The 23,071-nt window shown below is 36.2% G+C and overlaps 2 protein-coding genes across 4 annotated transcripts in view; both read left to right on the top strand.

Annotated features, from left to right (window-relative positions):
• Positions 1-6,988: 6,988 nt before the first annotated feature.
• Positions 6,989-7,357, top strand: LOC133878986 (cytochrome P450 98A2-like). Its single transcript, XM_062317542.1, has one exon. It carries the CDS (start codon positions 6,989-6,991, stop codon positions 7,355-7,357), a length of 369 nt encoding a protein of 122 aa, XP_062173526.1.
• Positions 7,358-7,835: 478 nt separating this feature from the next.
• The window catches only part of LOC133878889 (adenylylsulfatase HINT3), a 15,249-nt gene continuing 13 nt past the window's right edge, over positions 7,836-23,071 (top strand). The window contains exons 1-8 of one of the 3 annotated variants that reach the window (XR_009902013.1): positions 7,845-8,267; positions 10,359-10,414; positions 14,674-14,731; positions 16,371-16,437; positions 21,597-21,652; positions 21,891-21,944; positions 22,025-22,203; positions 22,809-23,071. The exon at positions 22,809-23,071 is cut by the window's right edge and continues 13 nt beyond it. Coding sequence is in view for 2 of the 3 variants with exons in the window: in XM_062317451.1 (XP_062173435.1) it covers positions 8,082-8,267; positions 10,359-10,414; positions 14,674-14,731; positions 16,371-16,437; positions 21,597-21,652; positions 21,891-21,944; positions 22,025-22,147 (600 nt within the window). In the remaining variant the exon portion in view is untranslated. Of the gene's footprint in view, positions 8,268-10,358; positions 10,415-14,673; positions 14,732-16,370; positions 16,438-21,596; positions 21,653-21,890; positions 21,945-22,024 lie in introns of all 3 variants that reach the window. The other 2 variants (XM_062317451.1, XM_062317452.1) reach the window with 2 other exon arrangements.

Raw genomic sequence — 23,071 nt, 5'->3', positions numbered from 1 at the left:
AGGCATTAAAAAGGAAGAAAGGAATTCCTTTTCAAAATAGGTAGGAAAGGATCCAAAGCAATAGGAATAATTGGAAATGTAGCTAGATGTGAACTTACACGATGGGCACAAAAATTTACACTTTGATTAATTTAATTAGCTGACCAGCTAGTTATTATTGGTGTATTAAAGAAAATATGAGATATAACAAAGAAAATTCTTCAGTCTTGTATATTATATAGATTCACCGATAATCCAAGTCTTTATTGTTTTTTTTTGGGGGGGGGGGGGAGGTTTTAGGGTAGGGTAGCCTGGTAGGATTGGGTTTAACTAACCCCATAATTCCATAAACTATGAGATGACAAAATACATTTGGTACACCATTGAATTCCCTGCAATTCTAGAGTTTCTATTTTTTTTTTTTACGTCATTAGTAAGAAAGAAACAACCTAAAAAAAAAAATCCCATTGAAATCTGAAACTATAAGGTCAATTCCACGTGGTACTTTAGGGAGAAAATAACTTTTATAGGAGCTTGGCACAAATCAAACCAATTATCACTCTAATTAGAGAATGACACGTTAGCATATAAAACACCAAACATTATATACTTGAATGCCAGCCCCTCTCTTCCACCGAATGCCATTGTCCACTGTTTCTCTACTGTACTCATTAGCGTAGAACCAAACATATTTTTTTTTTTTTTTTTTTTAAGAAAAAAGGTAAAAATAAAGAGAGAGAACTAAGAGAAGGAGAAGAATACCAAACTTTTTTTTTTTTTTTTTTTAAAGAAAAAAAAAGGTAAAAATAAAGAGAGAGAACTAAGAGAAGGAGAGTTACCAAACACACCGGTTGTTTTCTACCATAGAAATGGTATATATACACCAAATTACTATCATTTTAATTTCTGACTAAATATTGTTAATTTAATAATTTATTATCTAAAAGGTAAATATGTTAACGCTAAAATAATTAGAGCCTTGATATACAGGGGACGAGAACCGTCCCCTAACCTCCTCTTTTTATTAAACAAGTAATTTTTAATATAAAAATGTCATTTAATGTCATATCAAAGGACATTTTTACATTAAAACTCATTTATTTAATACAAAGAGGGAGTTGGGGGATGGTTACTTGTCCCCAAGAAATCATTTTCCAAATAATTATATGGTTTAATAGTATGTATATAGCATCACCGATATTCCAAGTCTTTTTTTTTTTTTTTTTTTTTTTTAAAGGGTAGGGTAGCTAACTAACCCCATAATTCCATGAACTATGAGATGCCTGACAAAATACATGTGGCACACCATTGAATTCCCTGCAATTCTGGTAAGTTTTTTTTTTTAGGTCATTAATAATAAAGAAACAACCTAAATAAATGAATCCCATTGAAATCTGAAACTATAAGGTCAATTCCACGTGGCATTTTAGGGAGAAAATAACTTTTTTAGGAGCTTGGCACAAATCAAACCAATTATCACTCTAATTAGAGAATGACACGTTAGCGTAGCATACCAAACATTGTATACTTGAAAGCACCAAATTTTTGTTCAACTCGTCAAAATTCCTAATTCCCCTTCAAGACCTTTGATATGCCCGCCCCTCCCCTCCACCGAACGCCATCATCCCCTGTTTCTCTGCCATACACCACCGCGAACAACCCCTTTCCTCCACCAGCAATTTTTTTTCATAAAATAATTATGGGATTTCCATTAATTAAACATCCAAACAAAAAAACTAGTATCAATTCTTCTTAAGATTTTCAAATGTGCACGTACTGGAGCTTCGATTAAAAACTTGTGCATGGATTTCCAATTCTTTATTAACAAGTTCTATTTGTTTCCTTCTCCTTCTATCATATAGAACTTATTCTCTTTGAGCCCTCTTTCATCATAATTATTTGTTGTTTAAATTTTTGTTTTAAAGGGGAAAATAACCTGACCCCATGCCCTTAATAGGCCTCAAACTATTTATTTGAGACCCTTGACCTCGTCAAATTACCATTTTCTTTCAATTGCACCCACTATTAACGTTTGACATTAAAATGGTTGAAAATTTGTGCACGTAAGGTACACATGCAAAATTTCTACTTGAAATTTCAAATTACCCTTCAAACAAAGAAAAAAGAAAAGAAAAAGAGAGGGCCGGTAAAGGCTATGGCCCTCCCCCTACAAATTTGGAATATATCTATACCTAACACGAAGAAGATCTTCCCTTGAAGCAAAGACCAACTTTAATCAAATATGAGGCTACAACTTCGAGTTTCATTTTTTAGGCCTGTTAAAAAATAACATGTGAAAATAGAAGAAACAATTATTAAGAATGTTGGATTTCTTTTTGATAGATGATTGAGTTGAAAATTGTAATACATTAGGAAACAATTATTTTATATCTTTTCTTTTATTTATATTTTATATTTTATTAACACTATATGGATACTAATTTAATTAATTTATATATATTAAGTTAACTTCAATCTTAATATATTTCTCATTTATGCTTTGGCCCCTATCTTAATATAATTCTCATTTATACATTGCCCACATTCCATAAAAATTCCTATTTTCGTCCTTGGTAAGGATGACCGAGCCACCTCGTCAGATTGATGAGTAGCCTTTGGGGATATTCAAATCACCCTAAAGGCTGTGGGAGTAGCTCTGCCATTCCCAAATCCATTTTTTAGGGTGGTTGAAGTACCCCTCGAGTTTAAGGGGTGGTTCAACTCTGAAGCCACTTAGACAAGTAGTGATTTGCCGATGATGACAAAAAAAAAAAGTCTGCCATAGCCACAGGCCCGCAGCGGCTTGTCGCGCAGAGCCATATGGTTCGTCGAGTTGGTTGAAGGTAAATATCATGTTATACGCATGGGCTCCAGGTGTAGTAGAGGATCTGGTACGGCCTTTACCTCACCATCTTCGGTGACCACTACCAGTCACCCCCAATGAACAGTATCATCCGCCGCTTTCGCCGCAGACAGCATCTAGGTGCTTCAAGCCACCGACGGGAAGGGAAAATTTGTTCAAAAGGTGAGACAACTTGAGAGGAAGCATGTCCAAGTCTGGAATGCTACATAGCTGCAGACGTCTTAACACCTAAAGGGGCAGTCAAGGCATGTTGTTTATTGACAGAAAACGACTTCAAATGAAGGGGATAAAGACCTCATTCACTCCTGCCTTCCAGGAGAGTTAGTCCCGTGCAGTTGTCCTTAACGAAGTAGTGGGAAAACAATCATTGTCATGACAAAATTGGTTAATGGAAAAATGATTAGCATAAGCCTATGAATAATGTAAAACTTCAGAGAGCTGGAAAGTAGACTAAGGAGTATGAAAAATCATAGAACCAGTGTTTTTACTCCTCAAACTTGGGCAGGGGAGCTTGATGAGGAAGCCATAGATAGAGCGCACACACCGTTATATATATACATCAGGTGTGATTTAATATGAAATTACAAGAATGGGAAATTAAGATTGCAACGGTTACAAAATTAACTAAGCATAACTTATCATATATTCCTTTCTTGGAATAGTTGCAATAGTTACAAAATTAATTCGGCATAACTCATTGTCATCAATTGATTTGTTTCACTACTGATATGAGTCTGTTGTAGCACTATTCATGGCATGACATTGTTGAAAATTATTTTATGAAAATTTAAGTTTCTCTCTTATTTGAATGTTTCAACTTTTCCTATATTTCTTCCATTACTCTTTGGGCTTATTTGGTAAAAGAAATAAAATTCTTTCTCCCCATATTCACTTTTTCAAAAAACAATTAACTTCAAAACATTTTAACTTTATATCACATCAATAATTTTTTTATTACTATTTAAATAAAAAAATTCACTACAATACAAAACTTTTTCACTTTTCCATACTAATTAATTCTTTTTACTTTGTATTACATCTATTACTTCTTACTACTACCCCCAGGCCCCAACTCCTACTCCTTTACCAAACAAGGCCTTTGTCCTACATTGAAAAGTTATGAGTTTTTTTGTGTGCTTTATAAGCATTTATCTTGCTATTATATTAAATAGGATTTTGAGTACACATGTGCTAGTTGTGTCACCCAGTGCGAAACACTGGTCATCGCACGCATGCGTGTCACTTAGTAGCTTTAGACGCACTTAACATTTGCGCATCGTCGCACATGAGTTTATTATTTTCTGATGCGTACAACTTTTCTACTAGTAATATTTTTTAAATAATTAACTATTTTCTTATAGTGGTATTCTGAATTTGCAATCTCCACACTACATTTGTACAGTATTCTATCCTGAAGATAGTATTAATATTCGCCTTACTGTTCAAGATTTCAATGATTTTCATATAGTTATTATTTTTTGCTTTTTTTCAATTTCTGTAGTTCCACGATTTTATTTCCAACACACAACACTATTTATGGCACTATTTACATCATCTACTTGGCTGGCTGATGTTGTAGAAATTATCGTTAAAGTTGATCATAATCAAGTCTCTCACCTATGACAGGTTTCCTATCGATAAGGATTTTTGTATTAAAAACACATGCAATCAAGTTAATGGGAGCACAATATAACATTCGGGACAATTCACAGTTGTGGAAGTAAGTGTTTAATATTGAATCACCCGATTTTTTTTCTTCTATGTTTCCACTTTTTTCTTCCTATTTATTAGGGCCAAAAAATAAGCAATTGGTAGTTTGGAGGGCCGGACCGCAAGCACTGATAGTTTGAGACAGGGGCGGAGCCACGTTCAAGGTTCTCCCCCAAAAAAAAAAAAAAATTTAAAAAAAATTTTAAAAAAATTAAAATTTTACCCCAAAATTTATTATTTTTTCAAATTTTGGCCCCCCCAAATTTTATTTTTTCAATTTGGCCCCCCCAACTTGGGGGGGCTGGCTCCGCCCCTGGTTTGAGAGGCCATCTAGAAAACGGGTGTTAGTTTGAGAGACTAAAAAAAAAAAAAAAAAAAGGTTAAATACAAAAAAGCCCCCCAAACTACCACCTATTTTTCAGATGGCCTCTCGAACTACCAGTGCTTGCAGTCCGACCCCTCAAACTACCAATTGTTTATTTTTTGGCCCCATCCGTCACTTTGCGCCGTCTAAATGGATGGAAACCGAGTCACGTGCACAGCAGGTGAGTCTGAAAGTACCCCTCTCCGTACACATAAATTCATCCTGTATCATTTTTTATTCTTGTTTTTCACTCATTTGCAGCAGGTCGTCACCCCACACGCCGGCGACACCGCTCGACCTCGCCTTCCGGCAACCCGTCGTCTCCCCACACGTCGGCGATTCTTTCCAACGCAGGGGCTCGGAGGAGGACACCGTAAAAACCCGGAGGTTTCGACACCTGGAGTCGCGTTTAATACTTCAAGTTTTTCATTTTTGTTTTCTTTTCTGATAATTCAAGTTTGTTGGTTTCGTTTGTAGGTTCTGTACGAGGTACTCTCGTGGTTTCGCGATTAATACTTGTTTTTCACCCAGTCATTATAGCTGCGGCGTTGCACAAAACAGAGAGAGAGAGAGAGAGAGGGAGAGAGAGAGAGAGAGAGAGAGATCTATTTTGGAGGTTTAGTCTTTGTGCCTCCAAAATAGAGCATGCATGGTCTCTTCTATACCCTTGGCATCCTCCTCTGCCTCTTCTTTACTCAATAGGCCATACTTCCTGGAGAAAATGGATGGATTCGTAAAATTCTTGATCATTCGATCTACAAGCATTAGCCTTGTACTTTGGCTAGGGGGCCATAATTTGATGGGCAATGCGCGGTGTTGGAAAGTCTGTGTTGCAGAGTCCATGCCAAAGTAGCCTAGAACATTGAAATTAAGTCATTAACGTATAAACAAAACTAAAGTATAATAATAATGTAGTTGCTCAAATGCATCTACAGTTTTTTTTTGTACAAAAAACAATTTTACAGGAAATGGTTTGCCATGCACGCATGGGAAGAGCCAAAAGGATGGTCCTTGGTATTTTAATGTCGATCACCTTAGTCCGTGTCTGGTCAATTTAGCCATTGTTTGACTATCAAGTCGGATGAAATTATCAATCACATGCGCGCCGCCCCCACAGCCCCATGTGAGAGCTATGCATGTGATCTAAACCTTCAAACCAGTGGAGTTGTTAAGGTCAAATTAATATCTTTGGTCGATCAAGGTCAAATTAATATTTAATTTTCTTGTTGGAGTATTTATGTTTATCAGCAGGAAAGCTGCAGAGACGTTTAGATGATACCAATTTGCTTGTATTTGTGGTATATATGCATTTGGTTATTTTGTGGTGCAATGATTGATTCCTTAGACAATTTAAGGATATTTTTGTGCATCAAACTGAAAAAACGGCATATTTGTATTCATAAGGAGCTAGCATGGGACCAAATGTGAATCCAACAACCTTAATTCCTCTAAATATTTATAGACTTATAGTTAATTACACTTTCATGTAACACAACGAACACGAGCACACGCGTGGTCCGTGAAAGTCTCAGCTGAGCCACCCGGAACTATAACCCAAAATGACTCCAATCTGTTTTTTTTTTTTTTTTTTTTTTTTTTTTTTGTTGACTAACATCACGATTTAAACCAAAAATCGTGTCCATCATTCTGAAGCACCTCAACTGCCTCCTAGTGCTCCACCTTCCACATGTCCTGATCCAGCCGCCCCACTCAACACGTCTTCCATACGTGCTCCACTCTCCAGCCATAGATGCTCTGTTTACCTCTGTTTTAGAACATAAAAACAGAGGTGAACACCCTTCCACTTGAGGCATTGCATGATCTAACTATTTTGTGATCTTATACCACTCAGGCACATGAGAAGAGTGGTGGTGCCAATTTTGTTGATGCCTTGCTTACATTGCAGGACCAATATGAGCTTAGAGAGGAAACCATCATTATTCATTGGGCTCCTTTGGGTGCGTAAGTGTGTACATATATGACTTCATTTTATTTTGCTTTTAATTGGACTCAGAATTACGAACAAATTAAATTATATACAATGATTTCTGCGGGACATCATCAATGCGGGAATGGACACCACAACAATCTCTGTAAAATGGGCTATGGCTGAGCTATTTAAGAACCCAAGGGTGCAACACAAGGCTCAGGAGGAGCTAGACTGTGTTATCGAATGGGAACGCGTGATAACAGAAGCCGATTTTACTACCCTCCCATACCTACAATGTGTAGCCAAAGAGTCACTACGGTTGCACCCTCAGCGACTACACAATCTAGGGCGAAGTGGACCGGATCGTGCGGGCGACGAGTTTCGGTTCGGCTCGGAGTACTCGTTCCCATGCTCGGTCGAGACGGGCTGGTGGCGAAGAGCATGTTTATGGGTTCAGAGGAGACGCGGAAAGAGGACGAAGTACTGTGAAGGTGAAGCAGATCTATTATGATCTACAATGGCATTTTCGTAATATTGTGGTCTTATACCACTAAGTACGGTGTTATTTTTTTACAGGGTAATTTAGTAATTTTATGTTTAAAAAGAAGGGCATTTTCGATTTTTTGATCTTCTAAAGTCATGTGCACGGCACATGTAGTATTTTCCATCCATATTGACAGCAAAAACTGATGGAGTGGGCCATTTTTAAAGAAGTTGGTAGTTTTGGAGACCAGAATGCAAGCTTTGGTAGTTCGAGAGACCATCCGAAGAACGAGTGGTAGTTTGGAGGACTAAATTGTATTTAACACAAAAAAAAAAAAAAAAAAAAAAAAACATTACTCTCGAAGGTGAGAGACATAGATAGAGGAAGAAGGGTAGGCCGTTTGGGTGTCAAGGCTTTAACGTTAGGCCTTTTGGGTGTGAGGTACTGATCGAAGGCAAAACGAAGTCTTTGATTTGAAACCCCTGATTGACACGTCCCCTATGCCACGAAACCCGGTTGTGGATAAAAACGAAAACGAACCAACGGCCACTGTCTCGACCACAGCGCCAACCCAAGCCTTTATCCCCTCAATCCTTAAGTTCAGCTACAGATTAATTAATTCACCAAACAAACAAAAAACCAAAACAAGAGTCAGTTTGTGTGTCTGTCTTCCCAGAATCTCACTTCGAAAACATGGCCACACCCACACCCACACCCACTAACTTTGTCATGAGGTTCGCTTTCGCTTAGCATGGAGGCACGCAGGCTCGCCATTCTCTGTTCCCATCTCTGCCCCGTCGGTTCGGCTCAGGGTGGGAGTCCGTCCCGAGTCTCTCGCGTTTCCCATTCGGTTTGTGCTTCTGGTTCTGAGGAGAAGGATCAACGAAACGACTGCGTTTTCTGCAAGATTATACGCGGGGAATCACCGGCTCTGAAGGTAATTCGGCTTTGTTTCTTTTTCAATTTTTTTTGTTGTAGTTTGATGATTTTTGTTTGGTTGCTGAGAAAATTGAGGAAAAGCAAAAGGACTTTGAAATGTGAATTTTGCGTGTTTTCATCGGCAATTTGGAGAGCTTGCATGAAGGAAGCTAACTTGTGTAGACAATTTGGTATCTGAAATAAGTCTGTGTCTGTGTTTGTGTTTGTGTGTGTGTGTGTGTGTGTGTGTGTGTGTGTATTATGCATGTATTTTCCTTTTCCAACCTTTTCCTTGTGACCAAACAGAGCGTGTAGAAATGCTGAACTTGAGACATTGAGGAGTCTGAGATTATAGATTAGCATGTTGGCTCAGAATCACTGTTGTGTTTCTTGGATTGATTTTTTGCTTTTTGTGTTTTTTAACACCTTCATTCATATTCATTGGATGTTGCATTTCGTTGTCATTGGCTCTGTAAATTGTATTTGGCTTTGCTATATATCTATGTGAGTGTGCGATTTCGTTGCAATTCTAGCACAGGAGGAAATGGTTGCATGTAATGATGAACAGGGGCTTATAAATGTTAAGAGCTGTTCATAGGGCGTTACTAGACAATTGCATCACCTTCTGCGTTTTTAGTCATGCTATAGGTGACCGGTAGGAAGTCAACCTGATCTTCAGCGAGAGTGACTTAAAGACTGAAAAGATGTTTTGCTGAATGTATGCCAGATTGGTCACTATCTTGTATTCTGTTGTTACTGAATAATGGGCTTAATATGTTTTGCTACCAGTTTTAAGGTTATGGCAACTAGTTAGGTTTCTATAATTGTGTTAGGATTTGAGTTTGAGCACAAAAATTTGCAGATACTCTTTGATACTCAAATTAGAGAATGTCATGTGTGTGTATGTGTGTGCCTTTCTTGGTGAGGCTCTTCTACTTAGTTACTTACGAATGGATGGAAAGAAAAATTGAAATCAAATCATAAAGTAGCTATTACAAGATTTTATTCCTCAAAATTCTGTTTTCCATTGCCTGTGTTTAATTTTATCCTTGCATCAGATGTTACAATGTTTTTTAGAATTGGAAGGGCTAGTATAAAGCAATTGATCATCACTATGCAAAATCTAGTGTTAAGAGGATCTCATAGATTCACTGTTAGAAGATTTTGTTCCTTGAAGTTGTTTCTTTCTTATTGTCTATATTCAACTTTATCCTGCATTAGATAGTAGTTTGGAATTGGAATTGCAAGGATGCGTATTGAAGTTATTGATCATCACTGTGCAAACACTAGTTGTTAAGAGGAACTAATGGATCCTGAAAAAGAAAGAGTTGTATGAGATTTTGTTAAAATAGAATTGGATAATGAGACTGCCTAATTGGCGGCATCCTTTAAAGGATAAAGTGTGATTGCCTATTATCAACCATGACAAAGGGTTGGGCAGGTTTTGTGTAATTTTTGGACTTGAAGAAAGGTTTTTTCGTGAATGGTAGTTTTGTGCTTTTGGATGATCATACTCCTACTAGTTATTCTCCTATGTTTGCTTACATTGGTATTTGTAGTACCTAACTCTTGGCTGTATCTCTAGGCAGTGGGTATGTTTAACTTGTGGTCGAATTCATTGCCATATCCAACCGTTCATATCATTTAATCAAAATCACTATCGTTTTATCTCCATGCAAGAATTAAAATGAATGTATTGTCATTGTGAAATCCTTCATACTTTAAGAAAAAGGAAATAAATTTTGATAATTATTTGCTGGCAAGCAGCTAATTGTTATTATTTAAAAGTTTTGCTTGTGCAGCAAGGTATAAGACTTGCTTTTGAATCTGTATTTTCTTGTAATTGTGGAAAAAGTATGCTTGACTAAAAATTTCTGAAGAACACTAAACGTTTAGGTCACTTTGTGAAATTTCTTATTTTTTATGCTTCAGACATTTGTAGTTGCTAAAGTATGAATATCCCTTGTATGTTCTTTTGAAATTGTCTCAAAACCTAATTCTATGCTAAATATGAAGTTGCCATGTTATATCCCTTTATGTTGTGAAAATGTATTTTCTAGTCACTTTGTTTCTGCCTTTTCTTACTCTTTATTGGATTTGATCCTGACAGCTCTATGAAGATGATGCATGCTTGTGTATACTGGATACCAATCCACTGAGTCATGGGTAAGGTATCATGCATCCAAGGTGCAATTTATAAGTTATCTTATTCCTAGGTGTGGTTTATTCTGTTTAATGTTTGGGATTCACTGTGCTTTAATGTTCACGTCTTAACAAACCCATAGTTGTATGGACAGACATGTTTCTAAGAAATTCCATACTGTTTAACTATGGAGTAACTCTTAAGTGATGTTGATTGTTGAATTTCGCTTTTTTGTTGTGATACTGAAATAACTTAAAGTTAATCTCTAAATTGACTCAGTTGACATACTGTGCTGGCCCTTATGTCTCTTCGGGCCTTGAGGTTTTAAAATTTGATTTGAAGTAACTTCTGTTACTATGGATAGCTTGGAGAAGGTTTTCTATGAGGAGACTATAAGCCATGATAACTGAAATTCAATCTGTATGATTATCACTTGGCCCTAATTATAGGGATTTTCTGCTTCTGCCCAATATATACCACATCATTTGCATGAATTGCAATTTCGTTATTTATGAATGTGAAATCTGAAGTTCAGCAAGGATTGACAATCCAAAGAGTGGGATGGTTGATCTAATCGGTAAGACAAAACTTGATGTTTAGATCTTAATCTAATACTGATGTTATGTGGTTGTATTAGAGAATTTACCATTGATAATTGGGACTTGGGAACAGTTGCATATAGCAAAACGTGTAGAACTGATATCAGTAGTGTTTAAAAATGCTTGAACAAGATTTGGGATGTAAACATACTAGTAGACAATCAATTGCCATCCTGCAAAACCCATCCACATTCCCTCATAGCTTGGAATTTGTGTTCCTGGGACTCATCCTTGTTAGTTGTTCCTTTAACTGCCTTCTTTAGTTGTAACTGACTCATCCTTGACCCCCTCAGGTCGGTTTTCAGCCCTTACGACGGCTGTTAGTAGTTGGTTTTGGTAACTGACCGACCGATGGGGTCGGCTACCAAACTGAACCAAGCGCCCTTATTTGGTAGATGGTCAGTTCACTGATCAACGAGAACAAAAAATGTTTTCTTTTTATGTTTAGATCTTAGATCAAAGCAGATTTGAGATCTGAGACGAACCTTCTTCAATATCTTGGCAAAATCCACAAAGAATCCGTGGTTACCAAATCTAACACCAAAACCTGTCACCACCATCTCCAGCCATTTTTCCAAACAGTCAAACATCCTTGCACGAGCAATCATAGACTAAAAAAATCATAATAGACTAAAAAAATCATATTACACAAACACATATAAGACATGTATGATCTAGACACACGTCCAAGATACGGCATTTTAAAGACTATGCCATGTTACAAAAGAGCATTACAAGACTGGGACACTTGGCATCAAGTAACTAACCAACATAAACACTTGATAACCATGCGGACATCTAACCAAACTAGATTTAAATTGGTTAGGGTTAACGTACACCTTTCACACCTTATGAGAGGTGGTTGACAACCATACGCATGGCCTTCTCCCCTCCATGCACATAATTGCGTTTGTCACTTCCATTGATTGAAGAAAACCGAAGGAAGTGGCTCGAGGCAATAACAAATGCTTGGTCTGTTTGACAAGCTTGGCCATGTAAACCTAGTTCTCTCTCTACTTCTTTGATCAAAATGGAGAGAGAGAGAGAGAGAGAGAGAGAGGGAGTGGCCGGTGAAGGGTAGAGGAGACCCTAGACAGGGGTGATGAAAAGGTTAGGTTAAGTTTAGGTTGAATGACACATTGTTTAGGTCAAATGAAAGAGCCAATTTGTCAAATTAGGTTTATTTTTTTATTTATTTAAAACAATACTAAAATAATATATAAATATATGGTCGGTCAGGTTGATTCAGTTCGGATATGTCGTTCATGTTTACCAACACCCTCAACTTGACCTTCAATGCGTTGAGGTCGGAATTGACCCTTCCCTATCCCGTCGGTTTGGGATGGAAACATCGATTTGGTTAGTTTGGGTTGACCTAATGATCAACCCTAATAAAGAACCAATTGATATGATAATCAATCTAAAGCTCTTATTCATTTGCAAGATGTTTTTGGTTGCTACTAGAAACCCTGTATTAGACAAATCTGGTATGACATATGTTAAATCACTACTTATTTTAAAAGTTTAAGCTAATAGGAAATGGTGAATTTAATTAATTACTAATATTCGAACACTCATTTTCACTTGTGGGCTGAAACTCTTAGACAACAATTGAGGCCCAACATGTGGAATATTTAATTAAAATATGAATTAAATTACGGATTCAGGGTTTGAACACAATACTGCTACTTTGATACCATATTAAATCACCACTTATCTCAAAAATTTAAGTTGGTTGGAAATGGTAAATTTAACTATTTAATTAATATTCTAATAATATATGTATATAACCTCATGGAGTCTAGCAACTAGTTGAAATATTTTTGATTAGTAGGTTAATTTTTGGGAATAGTTGACATTGCGAGAAAAGGACACTGTTGATTTTGAACAAGCGAAGAGTTTGGATGTTGAATTGCGCTAGTATTGAAGGGTCAATAAGTTTCCTTTCGCCCCCCGTCCCCCCCCACATTTTCCCCATTTTTAAGGGCTAGAAGAGAGTGAAAGTTTGGGTGTTAATATCATTAATTTTTCTAGATTGTAATTAGCGAAAATCGTTAGAATATTAATTAAATGATTAAATTTATATTTTTTTATCGGCTTAAGCTTTTGGAATAAGTGGTGGTATCAAAGCAAAAGTTATGAGTTCGAACCTTGTTTTCATCATTCACCTCCCATTTCAATTAAATATATTACGTATTGTGCCTTCCTTATCAAAAGAGAGTTTGAGGCGACATGTGAAGGGAGTATTAGAATATTAATTAAATGATTTAATTTATTTGGGATAAGTGGTGATTTAACAAGAATATCAGTCATTGCCTTTAACTGTTATTGATTAATCAAGGTGCTTGAGAGACTTAACCTATTCTTTGGTGTGTATAACCTGCAGTGGAATTCAGAGAATGTTTTTGGTGATGTTGGAAATCTTATTGCTGTTATGGCATTCTGCATTATGTGAATGCTTCGATGCCCTTATTTGTATCTTGATTCCTCATATGATTTTTTCATCCCACTACGATTCTATCCCCTCAAAATTTGATTCCTTTGGATTTCTAAGTAAGCTATATTATGTCCATATATCCATTCTTGCTCCTTTGTTGTACCATAGCTTATGCTCAACTGAAATTTGGGTATGATCAGGTTTAGAGTCTTGTCTCTTTATTTATTTTTTCTCAGTATCAAAACCATGTGGTACAAATAGTTTAATAGAGCTCAAAGCAATGCACATTACGAAACTTGAAAGGGTAACTTTATGGTGCATTGCTAAAGCCAATGGGCTTTAGCTCAAATGGTAACTTTTGTTCTCACTAGAATGCATAGATTGTGGAGTCATGGGTTTAAGATTCACTATGTGCACTTCTATGAAATATCAGAGTAGTGATGGCTTATAAAATACGGATATGATATGGACATGACAATATGCAAATAGTTGAAAATTTAGGATACGGTAAAGTAGATATATGTTTAGTAATAAATATCTAATTAACTTTATATATATGTGTGTGTGTGCCAATTTTTATTCTAAAGACGAATAGCTAACACTGAAAAGTATAAAATAATTACAAATAATAGAACTACTTTTGAAATTAGAAATAACAAAAGAACACATAACCTGTGATGCGTGTTTGACAGTTATATGGATCTGGAATTTTGAAGGTCTCCAACTTTCAAAAGCACTAAAGGGATTCTCTACGGCATGGATTTCCTACCTAATGTACTTTGAACCCCCCCCCCCCCCCCCCCCCCCCCCCCCACTTTTTTTTTCTTAAGAAAATTCAAAATTTTACCCCAAATGTACCCATGCCTATCCAAGTCATATCCCATAGTGTCTATGCCATCTCTCTCTCTCTCTCTCTCTCTCTCTCTCTCTCTCTCTCTCTCTATATATATATATATATATATATATATATATATATATATATATATATATTTTACAAATATGTATCGAATACATATTCTTTCATATCCTGATATGTGTTTGTATTGGATACGTATGAGATATGGTACTGGCATTGATAGTTACTTTGAAGAATTCATACTTCCTAGATGCATTTGTAATGCACCTATAACAGAAAAGCGAGTTACTAAAATGGGCTCCAAATGCCAATAAAGCATTCGCATTATCCTTGATTATCTTTTGACATCATGCTCTCCTATTTATAGTTTTCCATTTCTTTGTTCCTCAGGCATTCTCTTATCATTCCGAAATCTCATTTCCATTCATTAGAGGCCACTCCACCATCTGTAAGTAATTTTGGATGGCTACACTCAGTTTGTATAATTCTAACCAGATACAATCATTTTGTAGTATGCCTAAATGGATACAATCAGTTTGTGTTATGTATACAATGTCTTCATGAATTGTCTAGTGTAGATATTCATAGCACATGGATGTTGTCATTTTGCCTTTCTAATAGAAATTTTTGCTTTAGATAATGTGGGTGATTAATTTTTTGGACATTTAGGCCAAAATACAGTTGTGTAATGGCATCTGTTGGAGATCAAGAGTTAAAATCCCCAAAAAGCTAAAGCTAAAATTACAAGTTTGGTGAGCCTAATTTGTGGACTAACAATGTGTGCAGTTTGGACGTGAGGCAATAACATGTGGAAACGCTGTTTTAGGACTGTATTGTTAAACAAATGCAAATAATAAGGTGGGGAATAGGAGAAGAATATGTCAGTGTCTGGTTACTAAACATCAATATTAAATGAGGAAAAAATAAAATAAAACAAACAAAGGCTTTTCAACAAGACTAAATATCAAGCATGCAAAAACCGGCCTCCCGAGTTTGTTTCCCAATCTTTCTCTTTGCTAGCATGCTTTTCACATGCTTCACCTTTACCTTTTCAGATTTGTAGAGATTATTCATGCTTCCTCTAGGAAATTTAATAATAATAATAATAATAATAATAATAATAATAATAATAAAAGACTAAAGGTTGGAGGAAAGTTTTGAATCTGGTAAGCTCCATCAACTACGGTGATTCTAGCGCGTCCTCCCGGCGTAAGAAAGGCTAGGAGTACATGGTGTAGGGTTGGGGTCTTCCGTTGGTTTTGGGTTTGAGGGCTTGGGCTTTTTAGGGTTGTTGGGTTTTTTTTTCTTGTTGTAGGCTGCTTTGGTAGTTCCTGTGTATATTTTCAATGTACTTAGGGCGCTTTACGCTTTTTTAATAAAACCTTTATTACTTAAGAAAAAAATAGTAATAAAAGACATAATTCTTATCATATGTGCTGCATTAATTTTTATCACAACTGTACAAAAGACAGTAAAATAGGCTGCACCATACTTGAGGCAATGACCTGAGTCTGTAACAGCAGTTTCAACGTTTTTGGTCTGCTTTTTGAACCAAAAGTTGAGATTTGAAGGTGTCCTCATCCAGTCTTTGTAAATAACTCCGAAGAAATGCACTCTTCACATCCAGTTCAATGATGAGATAGTTTCTAATGAAAGAAGCTCCTTCGATCATCAATTTTTATTTTGGCTATAGGCTCAAAACATTTCTAATATAATCCCCACCTCTCTTCCCTTGGCGTTTCTTGATAGTCAATCACTCAGTTCCTTGAATATTCTGAAATACGTGGGAGATTTTTGCATATGCATGCATTTATTCTTACCTATATAAAGTTAATTGAAAACCATACTTTTGTCAAGGAGGCTGTCAATTGTTGATTATGGAGCTTGACCTCCTGGTAGTTAACTCTCTCAATTCTTGTACATCTACTGAGCTAGAGTTGTTTGAGGAATATATTTTGTGTTATGCAAAAAGTACAGGTCTACAAAAAATTGTAGCATGCTCTCTTTTTCTCTCTCCCTCTCCCTCATTCTTTGTAAATCCAAATATAAATTCTTCTCGTATGTCTCCAAGTTTACTTATTGTGCAGGTGGTAGCTGCAATGTGTTCAAAAGTGCCTTTTATCAGCAGTGCAATAATGAAAGCTACCAATTGTGGTATGTATTCATGGTTCACTGTCATGATAATTATGTGTTTTTCATTTATTAAAAGATGAATTGTCACCTATATGATTACCTTGATATAACTTTTTTATTGCTTGGAGTACCCATAGGCTTTGGGAGTTTGATTGTTCATTATAAATGGTTGGTGGTAGCTGTGTGTTCGGTCCGATTGGGTTGGCTATCTATAAATTGACTACGCCCATTGCCTAAGTCTAAACATGAACCATTTACTTTGGTTTGTAAAGATTAAGCATCAGCTGAAGCCATTGAGAAAAGCCAATCTGCTCTCTACTCGCATGCTCATATCATTTTCTCAAAGTTGTGCGCTAAAAAACTATAGAAACTTTCATTTTTTTATCAGTCAAATCTAAAAAACTTTAATAATACAATAACAATGACAAAGAATGATTTTGATCACTATTATGACTTTGGCATTGATTGTTTTAAAATGCTAAAACTTCAAACGTATTAAAACACAGGGAACTATATGCTTAAACTCCTTGAGTAGCACTAAGTGCACTCATTTTTAGATTCCATAATTATATCAATTTTTTTTTTAATTGTTCTCATGACTACAGTTTGAATTAATTAGTGTTTTATTTTCTTTTTTCTTTTTTGAGATAGGTTGGGTGGGAGAGAAAAATGGAATGAAAATGTGAGTTTTTTGACCATCATACATGACTGTTGATGTTGCCCAAACTCTTGTACCATTAAAAGAAATTTAACAAATCAGTTGATCAAACATAAGTTTTCTAGAAACCTGTTCATAAAGGGCATGCCAAGATTAGGGTTTGCATGAAAAGAAAGGTACGGATTGCATTTTCACTATTATATATTAGGGAAAAATACAATAAATAATGTTATTTTTCCCTTTATTGCAATAATATCCTTTTTAACACTCTCCCTCAGACTGAAATATGTATATCAAATAAGCCCAGCTTAGGATAAATAAAATCTAACCTCCTTGAGCTCTGTTGTAATTCCTTAACAATTCCTAGGCAAGCATAATGTTGTCCCCAATTCTCCTTCCCTCAACAAACGCCGTTTGCTGCATACCTTAAAGGTGGGGTAGGACTGGCTTGATCCTATAGGCAGGTTTTGTAACACATAAGCAAGTTGGTCTTCAAACTTCACCGAAGGTATAGATATATTTCCAGCTCATTATCTTAGACCGTTCTATACTTAGCTTCCATACTAGAATGCGCTACCACTCTTTGTTTCTTATTCTTCCACTTGACCAACTTACTGCCTAAGGATGTGCAATACCCCGCAGTAGATCTCTTATCTAACAGAGAACCTGTCAAAGAAGACCTTGATTTAAAAAGAGAGAAATCAACACCTTGATTGATCCATTGATGATTAATTAATTTTTCTTTTAAGACTCAACATAATTATGATGACCAGGGAGGTGGGGGGAAAGAGCATTTGCAGTGAATCAATTTAAGAGTAAACGTATGCGGTGGCTCCTAAACTAGTTTCTCTCCTACATCTGATTGCAACCCAGTACGTCTGTCATTTTATTATGGGAAAATTACTATATTGGTGCCTATGGTTTAGGTCTTTTTCAAAACGCTGCTTGAGTTTCTAATTTTAGTTTTAGCTCTTTTGTTTTTTCATCCTTATCAAATAGATTATTCCGTCCAATTCTATATAGATTCTGTCGATTTGTTTCTTACGGAGCCTTTATAAAATTACAATTATACCCATTGTCAAAAGAAAGAAAAAAAAAATTGGAGGTGGCACAGTGTTTTTCTTTTTTTGTTTTCTTTTGGCAAGGGGTATAATTGTAAATTTTAAGGGCTATGTCAAAAAAATGGATAGAATCTTTAAGGAATTGGATGAAAGAATCTATTTGATATGGGAGAAAACACAAGGAGCTAAAAGATAAAATTGAAAACTTGATGAGCAATTTGAAAAGGGCACGAGTTAAAAGTGATAATATTGTGAATTTAGGGCCGCAAACAAGTCGAGCTCGGGTGAGTAGTGTTTGTGCGAGGTAAACCCTACTAACCACGGGCATTGGGTAAACCCTAATTCCACATTGCCAGTGTTGTTGCAGCACCAGTCAAAAAGAGAGAAAAAAAAATTATACAGAAGAAAAGAGGAAAGAAAAAATGTCTAAAGAGAGAGAAGGGATGCAGAAAATGAAAAAAAGTTGTTAAACCCTAGGACCTTGCTTTGATATTATGTCAATATTGTGGTTTGCACAAAAAGAGAGCATGGTATATATGTAACCTTCACATATTATCTATATTAGGAAAAATACATTAAATGATAAAACCCCTTTCCTTTATTACAATAATATATTTTCTAACCTTTTCTAACAGGGCACAACCCAAGTACAAGGAAAGTATACAAGTTAACTGCAAATAGAGTTGAAGCTAAATTCTAAAATTACAAAAATCCGAGAACTCCGTAAAAGGAAGAGAGGAGAAAGCATTTGTTGTTATCTACCATCAAATAGTGATCTCACAACATCATCTTCAACTTAACCAATAAGACTTCATTGCCGTCAAAGTTCCTTGCATTTGTTTCTGTCCTAGCAAACCACATAAGCTAAATATCACTTAACTCTTGTTGGAAGGTTAAACACTTAAAACTTATATCATCCTTCTTTTCTTTTGTTTTCTTTTTCCTTTTCTCCATCATAGGTAACTTTAGCAAGCCTATAGGTGCAATTTTTTTTTCCGGCCAAATAAGTGAGAGAATGAAAAATGGTTAACAACCGGGACTACATACCTTCTACAATTCAATTGCCAATTACAACAGTAAACATTATGGACAGTTGGGGCGTGACTATCCTCTTTAGCCTCGTGAATTGATGTTTTCCTATTTATCACTTCTCACTATTTCAACATAAAGTGGACTCAAATATCTAGTGTATAATAGGTCTCATGTAGGAGATGAAAAGGAAACTAACTAAAACAAATACTAGAATTGTGACGTAGTGCAGGCGGGTAGATAAACAGTGAAAGAGAAACTTCGTTCTCAAACACAAGACATTCAACTCACAAGTTGAAGGGAGAAAACTTCAATTCAATTCAATGATAATCAATAATTATCCTTCTTACATTGCCTCCCTATTTATAGTGAAGCCCTAGTGGCTTGTAAAGGAATAAAGTAATAACAAAAAAATACCATCAAATCCTCATTAATGAGAGGAGATTGGATGGACATGGTAATCCCATGATTTAAGGAAAAGTACGACAAAACAATTAAAATATGGAAGTCAACAACTCTTCCATGATTTCCACACAAATATCTCTAGGAAATCTGCTCTGCTGCTTTTCCAGGAATTCCACTCGGTTGATCCTTCTGCATGAGTCTTCTGCTCGATTTACCGAGCTGGGTCTCGGTTATTTGCCGAATGGGACCGAGATGGGTCTCGGTTATTTGATTGGATCTCGGCTTTTTGCCGAGACAACTCCCAACACATCTCGGCTATGTGCCGATCCAAAAACCCCGTCTCGGATATTATCCGAGATGACATTGTCAACCTTCCGAGGCACCCCCTCTGATTGTCCTACATCAGATTGATTCCATGGAAGCAAATGTAGTGATCTCTAGCTCACTTAGCAACTTCTTCTTTCATAAGATTATGGTGGAGGGTGATATCATGGATTCAAGATCCAGTGGGTGTTTGTGTATATTACCAATAAAAAATAATTTTGTTTTCTATCATCCTTCATGCTTACTAAGATGCTATTTTATTGAAAGCATTACACAATGATATTTTCATACTTGGATAGGTGTCTTGGGAAATTTCTACGCTTTACAATGTTATCCTATATTTATTGTTCATGTTGTAGATTAAAAGTTGCTACATGTAGATAGTTACTCATAGGAAACGTTTGAGCTAATTGAAAAGCATCAATTCATCATGTAATGCTAAATCTGGTGGAAGATCGTAATTTTTGAGATGTCACTTTAAAGTAACTTTGTCACCCAGTACAAGAAAAAATTACAATCTTGCCTCATAACTAATACATTTTGGGAACTCATTTTGTCACTTCTTCGTACTGTTGTATTACATGTTTGTGTCATGCCCATCATGCATGCCAAAAATCACATTGATTGGATGTCAGTTAGTATCAAACAACACACTTACAATTCTTCAAATATAAACTTAAATCTTATGCTTATAATATAATTCCTGATTTCAATTGACATGGTATGCATGAGTACCTATAGGAAAAATAATTGATCCAATGGTAAGCATGAAGATACGAGCCTTATACGAAGTTATGTAGGATTCAACTATTCAGTTTGACTCCAGGTGTAATTCACTTATCTATGTCTTTATGTGTGTATGCATATTTATATTCAAAAAGATGCTCTTTTAGGTTCATAGCATAAAGGACGATTCCCCTCCCCAAACCTTGCCCTCCCCCATCGAAATGGGGAGGGCTACCACTTGGCTATGAAGGCCTATATGATTTGATTTATTCAATCCATGAAGTTATATGAAATATCACCTATAACATTAGTCTCAAAAGCAGATTTTGTATCATTTTCCACCTTCAGTACTACTACTTGCTTTGACTGAAACAAAAACTTGTGAAAGTGGTCCTCTCATTAATTCGGGTTTGGCTCTCTAAGACTACAAAAATTATGCAGGAGTCTGATGAAGCAACTAAATAGCTATTCATAGTGAGTGTCCATATCATGGTATAATGTGCTCGATGATATTATGCTAAAAAGCAAGTAGTTTATCATGAGCATTCATCTATCTTTTGGATATTAACTTGGGCACGCTTTAAAATGCAAGGCTTTGTGTAGTAGACAGCCAATTTTAGATTTCTGTAAAAGTTAAGAAATTTAAAAATAAGAATAATAAAAAAACCAAGACACTTCCTAACATTCAAGTAACTTTTTTCCTCATAACAAATTGTTTGTTTTTTAGGTTTTGGGGGGGGGGGGGGGGGGGGGGGGGGGGACCTGTTTGCATTTCCCCTGGATCCTCAAAACATTAAGCTGTACTTGCACTTCCTAGCCCTTGTTTTCTCTTCCTCTGTTAAGCTGTACATGATGCTGGATCAGTTCAATACATCTGCTTTGCAAATATACCTACATATTTTCTATAATTATCTGTTTCTAATATTTGCGGTGATATTGTAGCGCTGTAAAAACTTAACTTGAAGCTTTTCATACAGATTCATTCAACTTAGTAGTTAACAATGGTGCAGCTGCTGGCCAAGTTATATTTCACGTAAGTAATTATTGTTTTTTCTCTTTTTTATATTCAAGTAATCACATATCATCTGTTAAAGGTTGAAGTTTTTATGAATCTTATTACAACCAAATGCAACGGGACAGCTGCTGCCTATCATTGAGGGGGCAGATGTTTTTACTCTTTTCTCAAGCCTTTTTGTTTTCTTTTCTTTTAAAGTACACCTAGGAAAACGATTAGTTTCTGCTAATTTTGCTATATTATATGGAAATTTCAGACTCATATTCATATAATTCCTCGTAAGGCACGTGATTGCTTGTGGCCTTCTGAGGTACGCATCACTTGCTTATATTTGTTAATTCTGGGAGAAAAACTCTGGTTAGCAGTATGTGAAAGTTGAAGGTTTTGCAGAGTTTGCGGAGGCATCCCCTAAAGTTGGACCAGGAAACTGTTAAACTTGTAGATTCTGTTCACAAAGTGCTGTCACTGTCAAGCAACACTGAAGATAGCAAGGATCAAGGATCCAGGATCTAGTCTCACCAAAATTCAGCGCAATCATTGATCTGGTGTTTGTTGTTTATACTATGATGGTATGTACCTTCTGAACATGTACAGATCTTTGGCTTGACTTGCACAAATGGATCGTCGTCGTCGTCGATAAATTGAATGAGCTTATATGAAAAGGTTTTAAGACATGCCCCCCCACACACACAGGAGAGGAGAGGAGAGGAGAGGAGAGGAGAGAGAGAGAGAGAGAGAGAGAGAGAGAGATTGCATGGATTTTGCCTCAATAGCATTACTTGAAGCCGGTTACTGGCTATGGCTATAGTCATTACTATTGTTCGAATTAGTCGATTTTGTACCACAACATTTGGGTTCTTATTGTCCTATTTGTGTTTTATGTCCTTGAGATTTTTAATATATATGTGAAGCCCTTATTAGTGAGTGTTTGACTCAAATTGGTTCTTCTGGAGTCTGGACATCATCTTTTGACCTTTTGATCCTCCTACTTCAGTGTCCCAATTTCAATGTTAATCTGAGGCACGCAAGGGTGTTTTTATTTGGAAAAATCGAATCTAGAATGGACGTGATAGAATTAAGAATAATTCTAGCGGATGCTTTGCTTGGGCCATGTGATTGTGAATGACTTCCTGGATTGGTGTCTGATGGAGATGAACTCTATATTTTTGTACAGCTTGTCGAGACAACCTTTATTCGGTGGACCATTGGATCCCCATTGGGACGAAAGCAGGCAAAATTAAAGAACTAAGGAGCTCCATGTTGTTCATGAAAATGAACCAACTCATGCACCATTTCATATGGATTGCCTGATGTCTTGCCCGGATTTGATACTGCTTCGTTTAGATATGTTGCCGGTGCGGGCGTTCGGGTCTAAATGAATCCTCTCCATTTATTCTTTGATTAATACTATTATCATAAGCATGTTATTTACGACCT

Source organism: Alnus glutinosa, chromosome 10 (genome assembly GCF_958979055.1).
Source record: "Alnus glutinosa chromosome 10, dhAlnGlut1.1, whole genome shotgun sequence".
Taxonomy (NCBI): Eukaryota; Viridiplantae; Streptophyta; class Magnoliopsida; order Fagales; family Betulaceae; genus Alnus; species Alnus glutinosa.
This window is presented reverse-complemented; position numbering and strand designations above follow the sequence as displayed.

Coding starts and splice junctions, on each gene's coding strand:
- LOC133878986 (XM_062317542.1), top strand. CDS start 6,989: ATGGACACCACAACAATCTCTGTAAAATGGGCTATGGCTGAGCTATTT.